This window comes from Physcomitrium patens, chromosome 11 (assembly GCF_059467195.1).
Source record: "Physcomitrium patens ecotype Gransden chromosome 11, ASM5946719v1, whole genome shotgun sequence".
Classification (NCBI taxonomy): domain Eukaryota; kingdom Viridiplantae; phylum Streptophyta; class Bryopsida; order Funariales; family Funariaceae; genus Physcomitrium; species Physcomitrium patens.
The window spans coordinates 12,204,479-12,223,866 of NC_143420.1; the positions used below are offsets into that span (position 1 = coordinate 12,204,479).

At 31.4% G+C, this 19,388-nt stretch overlaps 1 protein-coding gene across 1 annotated transcript; it reads left to right on the plus strand.

Annotated features, from left to right (window-relative positions):
• Positions 1–16,672: 16,672 nt before the first annotated feature.
• On the plus strand, positions 16,673–19,063 carry LOC112289094 (endoglucanase 1). Its single transcript, XM_024534046.2, has 7 exons — positions 16,673–17,078; positions 17,210–17,410; positions 17,644–17,736; positions 17,906–18,070; positions 18,212–18,326; positions 18,449–18,612; positions 18,737–19,063. Exons 1-7 carry the CDS (start codon positions 16,785–16,787, stop codon positions 19,061–19,063), a joined length of 1,359 nt encoding a protein of 452 aa, XP_024389814.2. The 5' UTR covers positions 16,673–16,784.
• The last annotated feature ends 325 nt before the right edge of the window (positions 19,064–19,388 follow it).

Consider the following 19,388-nt stretch of genomic DNA (forward strand, 5'->3'; position numbering starts at 1 on the left):
TGTTTTGAAGGGATTTTATTATAATTTGAGTATTTTATACAAAATAAAGGATTTTTTTTGGAAGTCAAGACTTTATATATTTGTTGAAGATGGATATATGGAATTATGGTTAAATTTTGATATAAAGATGAATTTTTGAGAGGAGATTATGGATTTTTTTTGGAATTATTTAAAATTTAATATACCAACAAATGATTACTTATGATTTGGTATAACCAAGAATGTTAGGAAATTCCTAAATAATTTAGAAAGCCTTATGTACAAAACTTCTTAAGTATATAATATTTTACTAGTATGATATCTTTTTGATATTTTAGTATTTATTTATCTTTTATTTAAAAGATTAAATGACTTATTGGAACTTTGCCAATAAATTAAAACTAAACTCTCTACGGCTAGATAATCAATGTATTTGTAGATAAAAAACCATGTAATATGACAATGGAGTAAACAACTTGGTCTGCATTAAAGAAAGAGATGTATGAAAGACTATATTTCAAACAAGGTATAGATACTTTGAATATAATGTCATGTCTTTTGGACTCATGAATGCACTAATTGATTTTCAACATCTTATAAATGATGATTTTTGTGAAGTTTTAAATGATTTTATTATTTTTTATTTAGATAATATTTTAATATATTTTAAGAATATAAAAAAATATAAAAATTATATTTGTCATATATTACAAAAACTTAGAAATACGAGATTGTACACCAAGTTGAAATAGTGTGTATTCCACACTATTCAAATAGACTTCTTAGGATATATTATTTCTAATAAAGAACTTATGATGGATCTAAAGAAGATTCAAATCATTATAGATTAAAAGATTCTAAGAATAATAAGAGATATATAATACTTTTTGGACTTTCTTAATTACTATTGGATCTTCATTAAGAATTTTTCTCAAGTTGCAGCTCTTCTTATACCTCTTACATGCAAAGACAAACTTGATTGGAATAAAGAAGTTGAAGTATCTTTTGAAGCCTTTAAGTTGACATTTATTTTTGCACCAATCTTGTATTGTATTGACTTTTCTAAGTCATTTTTTATAGAAATAGATGCATCCAATTTTGCTATAAGTGATATTTTTTCATAAATAAGAGAAGATAATAAGCTCCACCTAATAGCTTTTTATTCCAAAAAATTCTCAAGAGCCAAGAATAACTATGAAATCTACAATAAAGAACTTATAATTATTAATTTTTTTCAAGAATGATATTATTATTTAAAAGAATCTTTCAATTCAATTATCATATATATGGATCATAAGAACTTTAAATATTTCAAGTCAACACATGCTTTGAATCATTGCCGGGCTTGTTGGAGTATGTCTTTGTTAAGATTCAAATTTAATATCACTTATTGGCCAAAAAAACAATAAGATTTGTCTAATGCCCTTTCTAGACATTCTTATCTTGCACCAAAAGAAAGAAATGTAACTTTTGATCAACAAAAGATAATTTTATTGAAGCCAAAATAATTTCATCTTAGAGTAGTGAATTCAACATTGGTTATTGATTCAATTTTTTTTAAGCAAATTCAATCAAGTATATCCTTTGATCCTCTTATTCATGATATCAAAAATACTTCTTCTAAGTCTTGTGATACTTACAAGTTCAAGTTTAAGAACAATCTACTTTATTTCAAAGGACTCCTATATGTTCCACAAAGAGAAGCTTGTTTACATGTTCTTCAAGCATGTTACGACTTATTAATAGACAGACATTTTAGATATAATAAGACTTTGGAACTAATATCTAGAGATTTTTGGTGGCTACAAATGTGAAAGGCTGTAAAAGACTTTGTTCAATCATGTGACATTTGTTCAAGGTCAAAAATTCCTTGTCATCAATCTTATAGACTTTTTCAACCATTACTTATTCCAAAACAACCATGGTCTTCTATTTCTATGGATTTTATTATAGATCTTTTAGTTTTAGGTTTGTGTGATTTTATATTTGTGTTAGTAGATTCTTTTACCAAAATGGCACATTTTGTACCATGTACAAAATCTATCACAAGTAAAGAAACTTCTAAGCTTTTCTTTGACAATATCTATCAATATCGTTGATTGCCAAAAGATATTATATTGGATAAGATGACTAAATTTGTATCAAGATTTTAAAAAACCTTTTTTAAGATTTTAATGGTAGATATAATGCTTTCTTTGGCCTTTCATCTTCAAATTGATAGATAAATAGAGCATATAAATTAAGTTTTGGAGCAATACTTAAGATGTATCATCAATTATCAATAAGAAAATTGAAGAATCTTCTTACCATTGGTAGAGTTTGCTAATAATGATACGATACATTCTTCTATGCAACAAACATCTTTTTTCTTTTCTCAATTATGATTATCATCTATAATTTGATACTTTTGTCTTTTTAAAAGTTGATAATTCTACAACAAAAGTTTTGACAAATTATTTGTCTAAGTTATATGCAACAATAAAGGTGCAATTAAAGAAAGCTCAAGAACAATAAAAGATCAACATGGATGCCTATCAAAAGGAACAACCACAATTCAATGTAGGTTATAAGGTATGATTATTTCATCGTAATATCAAGATTATTTTTCTTTGTGAGAAGTTAGACTACCATAAGCTTCAATCTCTTTTTATTTGTAGATAAATCAATCTAATTTACTTATCAATTATATCTACTGGAGTCAATAAAGATCCATCTTGTATTCCACATATCTCTTCTTGAACCATATAAACATGTGAACATATAAAGAAGAAGACAAGTCTCATATCCTCATATAAAAGTGGATAATAATGAAGAGTTTGAAGATGAAGAAGTTTTAAATTCAAGATGGCACCAAAATAAGTTGGAATATCTTATCTATTAGCATAAATATGATATTAGTGAATGTATATGAGAGCCAATAAAAAATCTTACAAATATATAAAGAAGGTAAAATCTTTTTATCAACAACATCTATTAAAATCAAGATGAAGGATAGCAAATCTATGCTATAAAAGAAACACAATTAAGAAAAGATTTTATTCTACCTTCTATCCTTATTTGTAGTTTTTATATAATTATAGCACTATAGAGATAGAGAACCAAAAACCAACGAATTTAACTCAAGAGCCATCATTTGCTGACTTATTGGATGAGACATTGCAATTATCACAACCTTCAAAATGACATAATAGAAATGAATACCTTCAAGAACAACATATTCTTCCTCAAATAGATGGCAAGATACAATGCGTTTGATATCACAACTTGAAAAAAGACTCTCGATGTTTGATAATTTTATTAGAGGTAGGCATGACTCTTGATGGTGTTAAAAATGTTTTGTTTGAAGGAAGTTATGAAGGTTTCAACAATGATCAAATCATAGGGTAGTCTTCTTGCCATAGAATGGAACATTACCAATAACTGAGAGGACCTATTAACTACCTTCAAAGGAAACAAAGATTAGATTACATGGCAAATACAATTTGCCGCATCTTAGACTTCTTCAATATATGATTACTATTCCTTGTAGAACTTGTCTCTAGAAGGGAGGAGAATGTTATGGATATATACCTTCTATAATTATTATCTAGATAATATGAATAGCTAAAAATAGATTAAAAATAGATTAATTTCATAATACCTTCTAGAGAAGTTTTTTAAAAGCTTCTCAGATGCTGTTTTGACTTTACATATATTTATAATTGATTGATAGGTTAGAAACTTGGTCAACAAGTTAATCATTTGTCAGATGTGATAATAGCTTACAAAACAAACTAGCTATGTGGCATCTATATAGAAGACTTACCTTATAAGTCAAGATATGTATCATAAAAAGTTAACACGTTTTTGGAGGTCCTATAGAATGTCACTACATAAATCCTAGGTAGATAGTATAAATAGAAGCAAGAATGAAGCCTTCTTCATTCTTATCAACTTCTTGCTTGCTTTTAGTCTAGATTCAAGAGTCTCTAATTTTCTTATTTTTTGGCAATAGCCATTTTAATTTTTTTTAATATACATATTATTTTTTATTTTTTATTTTTTCACTTTTTTTTACACAAATTTTTTAAGTTTATGTATTTTTTTTCAGTTAATGTCTTTGATAATAGAAGCTACAAATAAGAATAGAAGCTACAAATAAGAGTAGAAGCTACAATGCTATCTTTATTGGTCTTATTTTTTTTTTATAACAAAGATTTTTTTATTTTTCATCTTGATTTTAATGGATGTTTTCAATAAAAATCTTCAGCCTTCTTTGTTGCATTTGCAAGATTCTTTGCTAGCTTCTATATATATTCATTAATATCATATCTATGCTAATAAACAAGATATTTTAATCTATTTTGATACTATCTTGAATTTAAGAATTCTTCTACTTCAAACTCTTGATTACTACCCACTTCTATAGAATAAGGTGGCATTTGTCTTCTTTCCAAGATATTCACTATCTTATATAGCTCAAGAAAAGATATGTGGAATATGGAATGCATCTTTATAGACTCCTATAGATATAATTGATAAGTAATAGGATTGATTTATTCAAAAATAAAAAAAGATCCATGCCTATGATAGTTTAACTTATCACAAAGATAAGTAGTCTTGATATTATAACAAAATAATCATATCTTGTTATCCATATTGAATTGTGGTTATTCTTTGCAATGCATTGTTGTTGTTCAATACATTGTTCTCTTATCATTTTTGAGTTTTTTTTAATTACATCTTCATTTTTGTAAGTAGCTTTGACAAATAATTTTTTAAATTTTCTATCATAGGATTATCAATTTTTGAAAAGTCAAAAGTATCAAATCATGGCTGATAATTATAATTGGAAAAAAAGATATTTATTGAATAGAAGAATGTATCAAATTATTATATGAAAATTCTACCAATGGCAAAAGAATTATCCAATCTTCTTGATCATAGTTGATGGTACATCTCAAATACTATTTTAGAACTTAATTCATCCATACTATTTATCCATCAATTTGAGAATAAAAAGTAAAAAAAAACTTTATATCTACTAATAAAATCTTGAGAAGAATTTCTAAAATCTTGATACAAATTGAATCCTTCTATCTGATATAATATCTTTAAGAAATCCATGATAGCAATAGATATTATTAAAAAAGACTTAGATATTTTTTTACTTATAATAGATTTTGTATATAATAAAAAATATACCATCTTAGTAAAATAATCTACTATCACAAATATAGAATCACATGAATTTGAAATTAGAAGATTTCTAATAAAATCCATAGAAACAAAAGCTATGATTGTTATGAAATAAGTAATAATTGAAGAAGTCCATAAGGTTAATGACGAAGAGTTTTTGATCTTAAACAAATATCACTTGATTGTACAAAGTCTTCAATTGCCTTCTATATTTGAAGCCACCAAAAATCTCTAAATATTAGTTCCAAAGTCTTATTGTATCCAAATTGTTACATTGATGGAAAGTCATGATGAGCTTGAACAATACAAAATTGTACTTTATTTTTTAAAATGTATAATTATTTTTTGAAATAGAATAGATTATTTTTTAACTTAAACTTAAAAGTACCATGAAACTTAGAAGAATTATTTTTAATGTCATAAAAAAGAGGACCAAAGGACATACTTGATTGAACTTATTTGAAAAAGATTGGAATAATAGTTAATGTTGATTTTATTGCTTAAAGATGAAAATGCTCTGGCTTTAAGAAAATCATTCTTTTTCAATCAAAAGATGTATTTTTTTCTTTTGATACAAGTTAAAAATGTTAAAAAAGGTATTTGATAAAGCTTATTATTTTTTAAATCAATAAATGATCTTGAAATCAAACCTTTATAAAAATATATTCCAAAGGACTTACCAATGATTCAAAATATGTGTTGACATGAAGTATTTGAAGTTCTTGTAATCTATATATATATATATATATATATATATATATGATGATTAGATTTAATGTGCCTTCTAAATAATGATGCCATTCTTAAAATGAATCTATGATTACAAAAAGTTTTTTGTCATGGATCTTGTAGTTTATCTTAGCTACTAAAAGTTTTTTAGAATAGAAAACTATCTAATGGAGCTTATCATGTGCTCCCATTTGTAACAAAATTGCACCTATAGGTAAGTCTAATGTATTTGTTTCCATGAAAAATGCTTTGGAGAAGTCTACGCAATACAAGATTAATACAAAAATAAATATTGGCTTCAAGGCTTCAAAAGATGCTTCAGCTTCTTTGATCCACTTAAGTTTTTTATATGCTAGAAATGTAAGAGGAGCCGCAACTTGAAAAAAATTCTTAATGAAGATCTTGTAAAAATTGGCAAATTCCAAAAAATATTGTATACCTTTGACTGAATTTGAAATCTTCCAATCTATGATAATTTAGATGTTTATAGAATCCATTATAAGCCATTTTATGAAATAATGTATTTTACAAAGTCAACTTAAATAGTGTGAAATATATACTTTTTTATCTTAGTATATAATCTTGCATCTTCTATTTTTTTTGTAATACATGACAAATATGAATTTCATGCTCTTTTGTTTTCTTTAAGTAGATTAAAATATTGTCTAAATAATAGATAACAAAATCATCAAGAAATTCATGAAAGATATCATTCATTAGATATTCAAAAGTAGCTAGTATATTTATGAGTCCATAAGGCATGGTATTATGTTTGAAATGTCCATACTTGATTCAAAATATAATTTTTTATTTATCTTTTTTTTTTAATACATACTGGATTATATACTTTTTATAGATTTATTTTCATATAGCTCTTTGCTTGATTGAATTGATCAAGAAGTCATAAAAACAAAGATAGGAGATACATATTCTTGATAGTAATCTTATTGAGTTCTTAATAGTATACACATATTTGTAGAGATCCATCTTTTTTCTTCACAAATAAGATGGGAGCTCTGACTAGAGATTTAAAATAGAATATGAAATTCTTAGCCAAATTCTTATCAATATATTTTTTTAAATACAACCAAATTATTTTGTGATAGACTATAGATTGGTCTAAATAGTGGTTGAGTTCCTTCTAAAAGATCAATAGAATAATTATAAAAACAATGTTCTAAAAGAATATTTGTATTTTTTTTTTTTAAAGATGTCTTAATAATCTTAGTATTAGCTTGGAATGCCACTTGAGATCTTTGTTCTATTAACAACAAATATGGTGTATATAACAAAAGTTGATCCTTCTTTTGCAACATGTATAAAAGCTCTCATATTTACTAATAATAGTTTGGATATATTAATTTGATGGATTTTTTCATATTTAGTAGAATTTTAGGCTAAATTATGAGAAAAATGAAGGTTATAATAAATTTATTCTATTTGAAGGTTATATTTTTTTATCCATGATAATCCTAAAATAATTAAATTAATAAGAGATCTAATTATATTAAATATTATTAAACTATTATGACTATTTATTATTATATCTAAAAAAATAGTTTTATATATAATATCTCCAAAAGATAAAAAATGACCACCTATTATTTCTACATTTACATATTTGATTTTTTAAATTAAAGATACATCTTATTTTTTGACAAAGTCTTTGTCTATAAAACAAGCTTAAGCTCTTAAATTTAATAAAGCTAAGACTTTGTAATTTTTTGGTCCTAAAAAAACTTTTATTATAAAATAAGATGAAGGATCTAAGGAGAGAATATGACCTTTATTAGGTATTATATAAGATTCCAGCTGTATGGTCCCTATTATAGCTAAAAAAACTCATTTTTTGACACCTTGTCATCTTTGGCAATCATACTTCTTATTTTATGATTGCATCATTTCTTTGGATAATATTGAGCAGTATGATTGGATTCTCAACAATATAAGCACAAACCTTCTTTATAACAACAAGTCTATTCTTGCTCAGTAAGACATTTAAAAGGTATCATATCAGTTTGTATAGGCTTTGGCTTAGACAAATAAGCTTTTGAAAACTTAGAAGATATCACTATAGCTTGGTTTGTACTTCTTCAACCAAATCTTTGTTCTTTGCATCTTTCAAAGAATTAATTATCACTTGCAATGGCTTAAGCAATAAATTGCCCCAATGAATCTATTCTTAACATTATTAACAATAAATCTTTGATATTTTTTTCAACTTATATTGAAATTAATTAATAAAGACTTTATCATTTCAATGTATGTTGTAAATAAGATTTTAGAATTCAACAACATATGTGGTGGCTAAACATGATCATTTTCATATCTATACAAGCTTAATTTTTTCTATCTTTTTTTAATCATTTTTTCTAAATTTAGCCATAAATACTTTTAAAAATAAATTCAAATCATAGAATAGTCATAAATATTTTTCCATCAAAAGTACAAATCAAGAAAGAACACTTCTAGAGAAAAGTGCTTCTATGAATCCAACTTGAGTAAATCTATGAGGATATTAAAAAGGATGCAACCTTAAATAGAGCTTTATTTATTATAGAAACCCTCAAAACTTTGATTTTTTTCTATCAAAATTTTCTAGCATATTTATCTTTACCTCCGTTATACTTGTAGTAGTAAGACTCTTTAGATTCAATTGTGAACTTGATTTGATTGCTTTTCTTAATTACACAACTTCTTAATACAAACTTTAAACTTCATTGTTGACTTCTTTCATAGGCATAGGAATAATGCCTCTATGATTCACATTACAAATTTACAAGATTTCTACTCTTATAGTTTTGACAAGGTCATGAAGATCTGCAATAGCTGTAAATATATTTTTACTTCTGCTAATAGTAGCATCAATAATCTTTCTTTGTATAGATAACTCAAATAAATTCAAAAAATTAAACTAGCAAAAGATAATCTACAATCTCTAATATCAAATAAAAATTTCTATAAAAAGAGGTAATTTACTTTTTTAAAGAAAAAAATCAATGTTAAAAAACTAAATTATTTATTTAATGGTGGATACACTATAACCTTCAAAAAACATTAATAGAAGTAGGATAATCCACTCACTTCTAAAACAAGACATAAATAATAAGTTAGATAATTTACTAAAGATGTCAAGGATATGAACCTCAAAAAACTAAAAAAATTAATACACTCTTATGTTATTTAAAAATACTAAAAAATCACTCAAAGATAGTAATATATTGAATTTAAATGATTATTGCTAAAGACAAAAAGACTAGAAAGTCTTAAAACAAGACTATGGATTAGGAAGGTATTGAGAAGAATGAATAAGGCTTCATTCTTGCGTCTATATATACTATCTAATTAAGAGCTATGTGACAATGTTCTATAGAACCTCCAACACGTGTTGACTTAGCTGGACACATGTCTTAACTTGCAAGGCAAGTTTTCTATATGTGTGTCATATAGTTAGCTTGTTCTATAAGCTACCAACACATGTAATGCATGGCTAACTTGTTGACCAAGTTTCTAATCTACAAATTAACTACAAACACGTAAAAGTCAAAGTAACATCTATAAAGCTTCTAAGAAGCTTCTCTAGAAGATATTATGAAATAAATCTACTTTTATCTATTTTTACTTAATCATATGGATAATTATTAGAATAAATATGTATGTTTGTATCAAAAGATTAATTGTTATTGTTATAACTTCTTCCATCTTCAAGTCATTCTATCTATCCAATATCATTATATTGCCAACCATTGTCTTAGTTTCAAATAATGTTTGTAAATTAATCTATACATCAAATAGGTTCCATATTATTTTGATATCTTTATTTACTAGTTTTCTAAGAAACTATCTTAAAATTTCCAACACTTTATCTTGTTTCTTTTTTTATTTTTTTTAGCTCAATAAGGTTTGTGGGTTAGTACAAGAGTGATGTGATTTGTACAAGTTGTGAACCCAAGGCCAAAATATCATTGTTTTTGCTTTTATCTTTGGAATCACCTTCAGATTCATTCACAAGTAAAGTGACTAAGTTGCAAAGTTCTACTCTTAGATTTCAATTTTAGATCCATGGCCTATAATTATACTTTGATAATATGATCTTTAGGATCTACTACATTAAATAGATTATTTTTCAACAAGATATTTGTCATAACATCTCTCCATTTTACTGCATTCTTGCTGGAGAAATGATGCTAACCATTTTTCATATTTAGGATCTCAATTTCTCTTCTAATGAGACAAACTTACACAAACTTTTGTAATCTATTCTCTCTTGGCTCACCAAGTTCTCATTAAAAACATCTTATTGCTCATTCCTCACATACAATCTTCATCTTTCAATCTGAGCATTAAAAAAATTTAACACACACAAGGCCTTTGCCTTCTACATGAAGTCCTGTAACTAAGCTCAACAGGAGGAACTTGTGCTTGCATCAGCTGCTCTTATACCATGTTAGTACCTCATCACAGTTTACGAAGGTAAGAGATGAGTTAAGGTGGCAGAGCCACAAGAATATATACAGCCAGTAGCGGCACTCCGCCACCATAGCACAATAATCCCTAACTACGTGTATTTACTAGTACGTATATATCCTAACACATACTAGTATATATATATATATATATATATATATATTAACAACCTCAATTCTAATCCCAAAAACGCATTTCACCGGAATTACTATTCTTCTCCAAGTAACGGTTTAAATCCCGGCCTTGTCAAGTTGATATTGAGGTAAACAGCTACTCAGCCTCGAATAATGATCTTGAACTGTTAGATCCTATCAAAGGATACATAAAATGGCCTTCGACAGTGGGGAAGTCCAGTCGCTCCACACATTCCCACAATCGCCCAGCATAGAAAGGGCCCTGAGCTGTTCAATCTCTTGTCCCTGCGAACAATCAGTTATGGAAGACAGGCTCCTACGCAACTTATTCTAGGGCCTGGAGTTGAAATAAAGTACATAGAAACCATCGAGAATATAACTCTCACCTACATCATGAGTTACAAGCTGACAATTAGCAATACGGCTTCTGATCCACTTGTACCATAGCCTGTGAAGTACTGTGCAGCTGAAGCATTTTTACCTGAAATTACAAGAGCTTGGGTTCAGGTTTTTAAGTATATGAATTACTTCAGCTATCCTTTCGTGTCTGCGTATGAGTTTCGTTTCGGAATCGGTTCGCAAACTGATTATTTCTACATGTAACATACTTGCATATTGCCAGTAGCGATTCACAACCACGTCAAACAGAGGAACTGCCATTAAAATTAAAATAATTACAAACTATGGGAGATCTTCCCACACATTTCTTTATGAATCATTCAATTGCTACTGCTCAGCAGCATTACCGCTGCTTCAGTATCCACATTTTGTTGATCGCATGTTGTGACGTAACTAATCGTTCTGCTCACAGACCTATTGATGCAATAACTACTGGTGCTTTGTTCATGCTTGAGGGAGTTAACTCTCGTTCGCTCGTTAATCCGAAAGAATCCCCACAAACGGTAATCTGCCGTATCGCAAAGAAATAGCTCGACCAACAGCATCGCCAACCCCACCTACCTCACGCAATTTTGCTTACAACGTGAATGGGATCATACTCCTCATGACGCCATCGACGAGATCGACTGGGTGTTGCTCCAAAGCATGCAAAATTCATTAAAAACCTCGAGAAACAACAGGCCCACGGAAAGTTCAGTGTGAAACATCCAAATCAGCCTCCGAGCTCATCTTTGTGATCGATGCCCAAGTTACCAATGCTTGCAGAGTTTGATTGAGGAAAACTCTTGCACATAGAAACAAACATGGTGAAACCAACATGCGCATTTCAACGGAAGGTTGCTTCTGGATGGTGTGAAGAGAGGCTAATACACAGTATTTCTAGAAGCCTGTGGATACTATTTCTTATCAGTAGAAACTGTTGCTTTTTCAGCAGCTTGGTGTAGAAATCCAGGGGCTGAAAGACTTCCCATGGACAAAAACTACCCCACAGTGGCACCTACCTTAGACTGGTACCCACGGAGGATAAATATCTGTAGAAGATATTCATCCATACGCAAGATTCTGAAGAGGTTTAACTTTATTGTTATTATTACTTTTGGCATGTTATGTTTATCTTGGTAGTCTAAAGTTGATGTCGATAGAAATACAAGTCTGGAAGTAGTTCTGCAAATGTTGTGGAATATGTCACTAGAAAGTCTAGCAGTCGTGAGTTCTCAGAGTCCATTTGAGAAACATGTCAGAGTGAGACAGACAAGTGAACGGTTTCAACAGATAATGAGGGCAATATTTTGAGGTGAAAATGGGAAAAGTAAACAAGGTTTGTAAAAGAAAAAATGACATGTGGATTAAAGCTCTTGAGACTTATGTAGCACATTACTAAACTTGAAAAAAGGTTGAATTCCATTTATAGAACTCTTCTCAAGAATTGCGAGGCCCTCTCATAAATGCTAACTGATTTAAAACAATTCGAATTTATTAAAAAATCATAATTATTTTAAAATTTTGATGCTTGTATCCATAGCATAGAGGTCTGCATGTTAAAAATCAAGTGGATTTATAAAAAGAATCTTATGAATAATAAAATAAATGAGGTTTCGTATTCCAAAATAAATCTTATTTTACTGGATCTTTTGTACCTTTTGAAAAACATCTTCAAAGAGTATTTTTTGAGCTTGTATAGTTATGCAATCTAGTTGTGCGATTTGCACAATAGTTTATTTTTTAAGTTATATATATATATATATATATATATATAGCAATATAAACATTTTTTATATTTAAGATTATTAATTTATATACAATTTAATTGCTAACTTATATTTTCATATATAAAAATTTGGTTTTTGACAATACTAAATTTAATGATACTTTTTGTTGATTTTTTTTTTTTTTTTTTTTTTTTTTTTTTTTGTCTTCAATTTAATCAAATTATATAAACTTAGAAGGTCTTATAGTATACTTGTATGTTGTTTAGTATGTAACTTTAGAATTATATGTTTATATATATATATATATATATATATATATAATTCTTTTCTATAAAAAAAAAGTGAAAAAAAAAGTGAATAATAATAACAAATTTGTCTATAAATTGGTGCAACCTAAGAAATGTTGGATGTTAGAAAATTATCATTTTTTATATTTTTTTACAAAATACTAAATTAAAAGATATGAAACTAGAAAAGATATTATTTCATAGCTTATGGTCTAATTTAGAGACTAAAATATACCAATGTTTTCATTTGAAGGTGTTTTGAAGTATTTGTCGATAAGAGAAAATCGAATATATCAAAAAAATTCAAATAAATAAAAGAATTAAAACTTTAAAAAAAGTGATATTTGATATAGAAGAATAAAAATACTTAAATTAAAAGAAGATAGTTTTTATATAAATATTTTACAATAATTAATTTTAAAAATTATGAAATTAAATCAAAAAAATTATTGTCTTTTAGATAAAATTGATTACAATAAATTATTTTTAGATTTGAAGCAAAAATAATGATAATTAAAGCTAAGATTGGAGGTTGAGATTAGGAATTAAAGATAAACATCGTTAATTATGAATTAGGATAGAAACATTCCAACCTTATAAGCTTTAGAAGTGAAAGGAATTAAAATGATAGCTTAAAATAAAGAAGATTTTTTATTTTTATTTTTATTTTTAGAATTTAAATTTATTCTTTATAATTTGGAAAAAAAATATTAGTTCATGATCATATAAAATATTTTTTTACATTCTATACATTTATGTATTTTTGTAGGTAAAACTAATTATATTTTTATAGTATTTATTATATAAAAGTTTAAATAATATAAGATGTATCATTATAAATATTTATAATATATGTTTTTAGTTAGTATGATTTTTTGAATTATAAGCTTCATTTCTATAATATTTTTTAAAATTCTTACCCAACTTTAAATTTTGCATAATTTCTTGATTAATCATATTTTTTATTATTTCTATAAATAATTTTAAAATTTTATTAATATTAAAAGCTAATAACTTCGCTATACAAGCTCTAGTTTAGCTTTTCTAATAATATTTAAAATATTGGATTATGCTTAGATTGTATGTACTTGTTTATGGTTCTATGAAATATCATGATAAGGAATTTTTTAGATATATGCTTTAATGATATTTTTAATTGAATTTTACTTGACTATGAGACTTACACAAATTAAAAGTACCACTAGTAATCTTTTAAAATTAAGTAAGTGGTTTTTCTATCAATATTTTTTTTAAAAAAAATCTATGAAATTATGTAACTATTATAAAATTTTGTATAAACTATATTTTTAAATTGAAATTATAATTATCAATTAAAAATTTAGAAATCATATTATAAAAATAAAAAATTTCATAATTATTGGAGAATCTTTTTTCAAAAAATCTTTGTAGAAAAGATTTTAATAAGATCTTCAATCAATCCAAATCACTAATTTTTTACAATTATACTGAGATAAGTTTAGTAATCTTAATCAATGTTAGTGGGATGTAGAGAAGAAAAACTATAGAATCAAAGATAATTAGTCATAATAGAATTAAATATAATAATCTAACTTCTAAAAGGCTATTAAATTAGGTTGTATAAGAATCTCAAGAATTCTAAGAATAAGAATGTATGATCAATTAAGGTAGGGTACATTATTGGAATCTTTATAAAAACATAAAATAGATAAAATCAAAAAATCAAAAATCAAACAAACAAACAAATCTTTATAACTAAAGAACCATTATAATAATATATTATATAAGTATATATATATAGGGAATGAAAGAAGCTAATTATTCACTAAAGTGAATATTTCTATTAAATATAATTATATATATATGAACCTTATGTGAACACATTTGTGTGAAAAGCAACATCAAATTCATAAAAGAAATCAAAGAAAATAGACAACCAAACTTGAGTCAACCAAATTCAGTGCCAAGGATTTGTACACTGACTGGGAGGTCAAGCAAAAGCACGGAACCAGTCTCAATCCAGTCTCGATGTTTGTGAGCACAATGTGCAAAGTTTGGACAAGAGCAATACACCAAAATAGAACAAGAATAAAAACTAACTAACATTGCAGATGAGTAGAGGTGCACAATTCCATCGTGGTCTCTCTGAAGCTGCAATTCTACGCCACAGTGGGCACCTAGATCGAGCACTTTCTTTTGTCAATTGCTCTAAAACTCTCAATATCCAAGCTACAGTTGCAGCAGCACATCCCTCGGCAGACTTGATTTCATGCAACCGAAGCAGCTCATCACATGCATGGAACCACAATGTTGTCACTCTAGAACAAAAACATGTGAAGCCTGGAGCTTTTCTGAGGTGCTTGGTTTGTCTGCAGCATGAACACACGATGTGCAGACCGCAATCTTCTTCATTGCACAGCTTGTTTATTTCTACCAAACTGTAATGTGTAGATGCCTTGAATGGCAACTTAACCCGCCATGCATTGCAATGGCACCGTTCCGTCGCTGGCTGGTTTGGGTGCAAGAGGTGCTTCATGACGATGACGGAGAGGTGCCGACGCTCACATTGAATATTGTTGGCTCTGGTACCGGAGTATCGGAATCTGGGGTGTGTCGGCCGTAATGCAGGGGGCGCCGCAAGGCCATCGCCACATGATGTGCTCAAAGACGCATTGTTTAGTTGCGCTTTAGTGCTTCAGCATGCCACATCACCGGTCACACCGCCGTGACTCGTGTCCAATCCCCTTCCTCCTGGATGCTTCGCTGCAGCCTCCTACTCCCGTTGACGAACTCGCTTAAGTCCGTTACTGGAATCGCCGAATAATTCCCTGGACGCTATTGATGCCAATAGCCCGACCTATCCAACTATTGCTTCTTTACCTGCACAAACCTCGAGTGGGCCTGGTTTCCAATCCCAATCATCTTGTCTACCCACTCGAAAGCGGTGAATTATAACCAAATGTGGACACAAGTGGTAATCGAGTCATGTAAGCCGCAAAAAAATGATTTTATCCTTTCGGTGGAAACTTGGGGGTAGCGGCTACTACAAGAGATGATTGCTACGTAGTTTCTCTTTACTGACCATAATAGAAGGTAGAGCTGACCTCAATGGCTGATTCTCGCAAAGTTTCGCTTTTTTTTTTTTCTTTCTTTCTTTTACTTTTTTATGAGAAAATGCAAAGATTCCCCTCGGACCGAAACTACAGGACAACATTCAGTTCCTCGAGACACAAAGGCATGTTGGGAGATACTCCCCTCTGCATGGATTTCTTTGAACTTGCAAAAGTCAATGTTAAACAACTTGGTGATTCTACAGTTGACTTGCAATCTGCCAAGCAACGCTGTGCGACTAACATGAGTTCAGCTCGAGAACTTTAAACGATATCAGTTTCTTAAGGAATGAATTGTCGGCGTCTGGCGCGCCTTCAAACCATCTCCTTAGTTTCCAACGTTAGAAAAAATTGGCCGTCCCTAAAATTTAGGCAAATTTCGCACACTATGCACTATGATCACAAAACATGAATATATACACACTTGGACATTGCATCTCTATTCTCCAGGCTTATTAGAACTCGAATAATGCTTTGCGAGACGTTCTGACTGCTGAGTATTGCAGTGGGTGCCGCCTCTGGTGAAGACAAGCGCAACAACATGATGTCGAGATTGACTTTGCACATCCTGGTGCTGGCAACTCTTGTGTGGGTGACTCTGACTTCGATGGCTCTAGGGTTCTCAAGAGCAGACTACGCGAATGCGTTAGATAAGTCAATCTTGTTCTTCGACCTTCAGCTTTCGGGGAAGCTCCCCAGTTGGCAGAGGCTCAAGTGGAGGGGCGACTCTGGTCTCAGCGATGGCCGCTCTGGCAGAGTACGCCAATCTCAATTCACGAACCAGTTCCTTTCATAATTGAATATGTGAATCACATGTACCCCAACCTGTTGCTTAACTTTACACCAACTTTCTCGTATATCTGGGCGTCATACATCGCTGATTGTGATGTGCAGGTGGATCTAACTGGGGGATATCACGACGCGGGAGATAATGTGAAGTTCGGACTTCCCATGGCCTTCAGCCTCACAATGCTGTCGTGGGGCGTGGTCGAGTTCCGTGACGCGTTGCGGCGGACAGGGCAGCTTGGAAACACGCTCAATGCTATCCGCTGGGGCACTGATTATCTTTTGAAGGCCAGCACTGGTCCCAATGAACTCTGGGTGCAAGTGAGCATTCGCCACCACTTTCAGATTCTATTCTCTGATATTTTCCTGCGATCACAGATTACAATATCAGGAACCTTGAAAGCTGATGTCATCCTTCATGAAGTCACAACCGGATATGTATTCAAAAGCAGGTTGGCGATCCCAACACCGATCACAATTGCTGGCAAAGACCCGAAGAAAGTGATCCACCTCGCACGAGCTACAAAGTAGATGCCAACCGCCCAGGATCCGATGTGGCCGGCGAGACTGCGGCAGCACTTGCTGCTGCTTCTATTGCATTCCGTGGCATTGACAACGCTTACTCAGATCGAGTCCTCGCTCGTGCTAGACGGGTGTGTGACACCAGACCATTTCTCCATAAACACACACATTCTTCACGTAGACTTGGCTTAACCCATTCGGCTTATTCATGACTGCGTGGCACATGAACATGATGTCACTTACTCAAATTCTTCACAGATGAGTTAAGCTCGAATAAAACTGCTTCTAATACAGAATCAGATGTAGACGACTACTATGGTTGCAAGGTCTCTGCATTTTACCACTTCACATCGTATTCTCGCAGGTGTTCGACTTCGCCGACAGGTACAGAGGCAAATATAGTGACGTACTTGGAGGAGAAGTGTGTCCATTCTATTGCTCCTACTCCGGTTACCAGGTTATTTCTCCAATAACATCTCCTCATCGCCTACTATTGTGAAGGTTCAATCTCTTATGCAGGTCGATTCATCTGCGAAACTATTCATATGTATGTTACACAGGTGATATTGTAAAGTTGGAGTGTGCACTTAATTGACAGTCGGCTGGATTGATTGGGCAATTCACAGGATGAGCTGGTTTGGGGAGCGGCATGGTTGTACAAGGCCACGCTAGAGAGTGGTTATCTACAGTACCTTTATAGGAATGGCAATAGCCTTGGTGGGACAACGACCACAGTGAACGCGTTCAGCTGGGACAACAAATACGCTGGGGCACAAATTCTTCTCGCTCAGGTAAGAGTCATCTGCAAGTTCCTCTTACAACTTCAAAGTAAATCTGCTAAAGCTGTTCACACTTAGACAACGAGCCAGTCTGCAGGTTTGGAATCACGCCATGGCCATTCTCGAACTAACCATACGGTTAATTTTACGCAGTTTGCGTTTGAAGGCGTGAATGGGCTTCAAGGGTACAAAAACCAAGCTGATGGGTATATTTGCAGTGTCTTGCCTCGCAGTATCAGCCAATTCAACCGATTGCAGTACTCACCAGGTACACTCTCAAAACTCGGCATTGTCAATTACCATCTCTTGTTTCCTCGTTAACCCTACACGAGAACTCATTCCAAAGCTCGATCTCTTGCATGCCGACGATATAAACTGGAATGCGTGCAGGCGGAATGCCGTACTACATGATCAACACCAACATGCAGTACGTGACATCGAGCAGTTTCCTACTCACAACGTACGCGAAGTACCTCAGCGCCGCACGAAGAACTGTGAACTGCGGAGGCCGCCAGGTGACCGCGGCCACGCTTATCTCCGCTGCTCAAAGCCAGGTATATCTCGGAGCCTCTGCCAGCAACAGTTTCCAACTTTTAATCATCAGCCAGGCAACCTTCCACGTCGAGTGCAGCATTGACAAGAAGCATTAAAACGAGCTGATCTGTTTTGTGGAATCAGGTGGACTACATCCTCGGCCGCAACCCCAGAGGATTATCTTACATGGTCGGCTTTGGCAGATACCCAACCCGAGTGCACCACCGCGCGGCGTCGATGCCCTCGATGAGAACCCATCCCCGAAAAATCCAGTGCCTAGAGGGATTCAACTGGTTTCACAGCTGGAACTCCAACCCGAACGTCGCCATGGGAGCGATCGTCGGTGGACCCAACCAGAATGACGACTTCGACGACGCTCGACAGAAAATCGCCCAGACAGAACCTGCTCTCTACGTCAACTCTCCCATCGTCGGCGTGTTGAGCGAACTTGCAGTCGGACGCCGATACTGAATTCCCGTTACTCAAGTTATAAAAAGATCAGACGAGATCCACTCACGATGACTTGTAGTACATGTATATTATTCCTGGCCGCCGATGCAGAGCTCATTACGGCCACACAAGCGCAACCATCATCACCATACCTCAATTAACATCATCTTCATACTCTTCAACGTCTTCAGAGTTTGTCTAGTAGGTATCATCGATGGCAATGGACAATATACCAGAAGAGTTTGCATAAACATGAGGTTCAGAGTTTAGTAGTGGTAATTCATGTGGGTCCATGCAGCTCCCGGCTTGAGTGGTGTGGAAGGAAGACCTGAGGAGCTGGGTCCAT

Coding starts and splice junctions, on each gene's coding strand:
- LOC112289094 (XM_024534046.2), top strand. CDS start 16,785: ATGTACCCCAACCTGTTGCTTAACTTTACACCAACTTTCTCGTATATC. Junction 17,737..17,905: donor GCTCCTACTCCGGTTACCAG/GTTATTTCTCCA, acceptor GGCAATTCACAG/GATGAGCTGGTTTGGGGAGC. Junction 18,071..18,211: donor CACAAATTCTTCTCGCTCAG/GTAAGAGTCATC, acceptor AATTTTACGCAG/TTTGCGTTTGAAGGCGTGAA.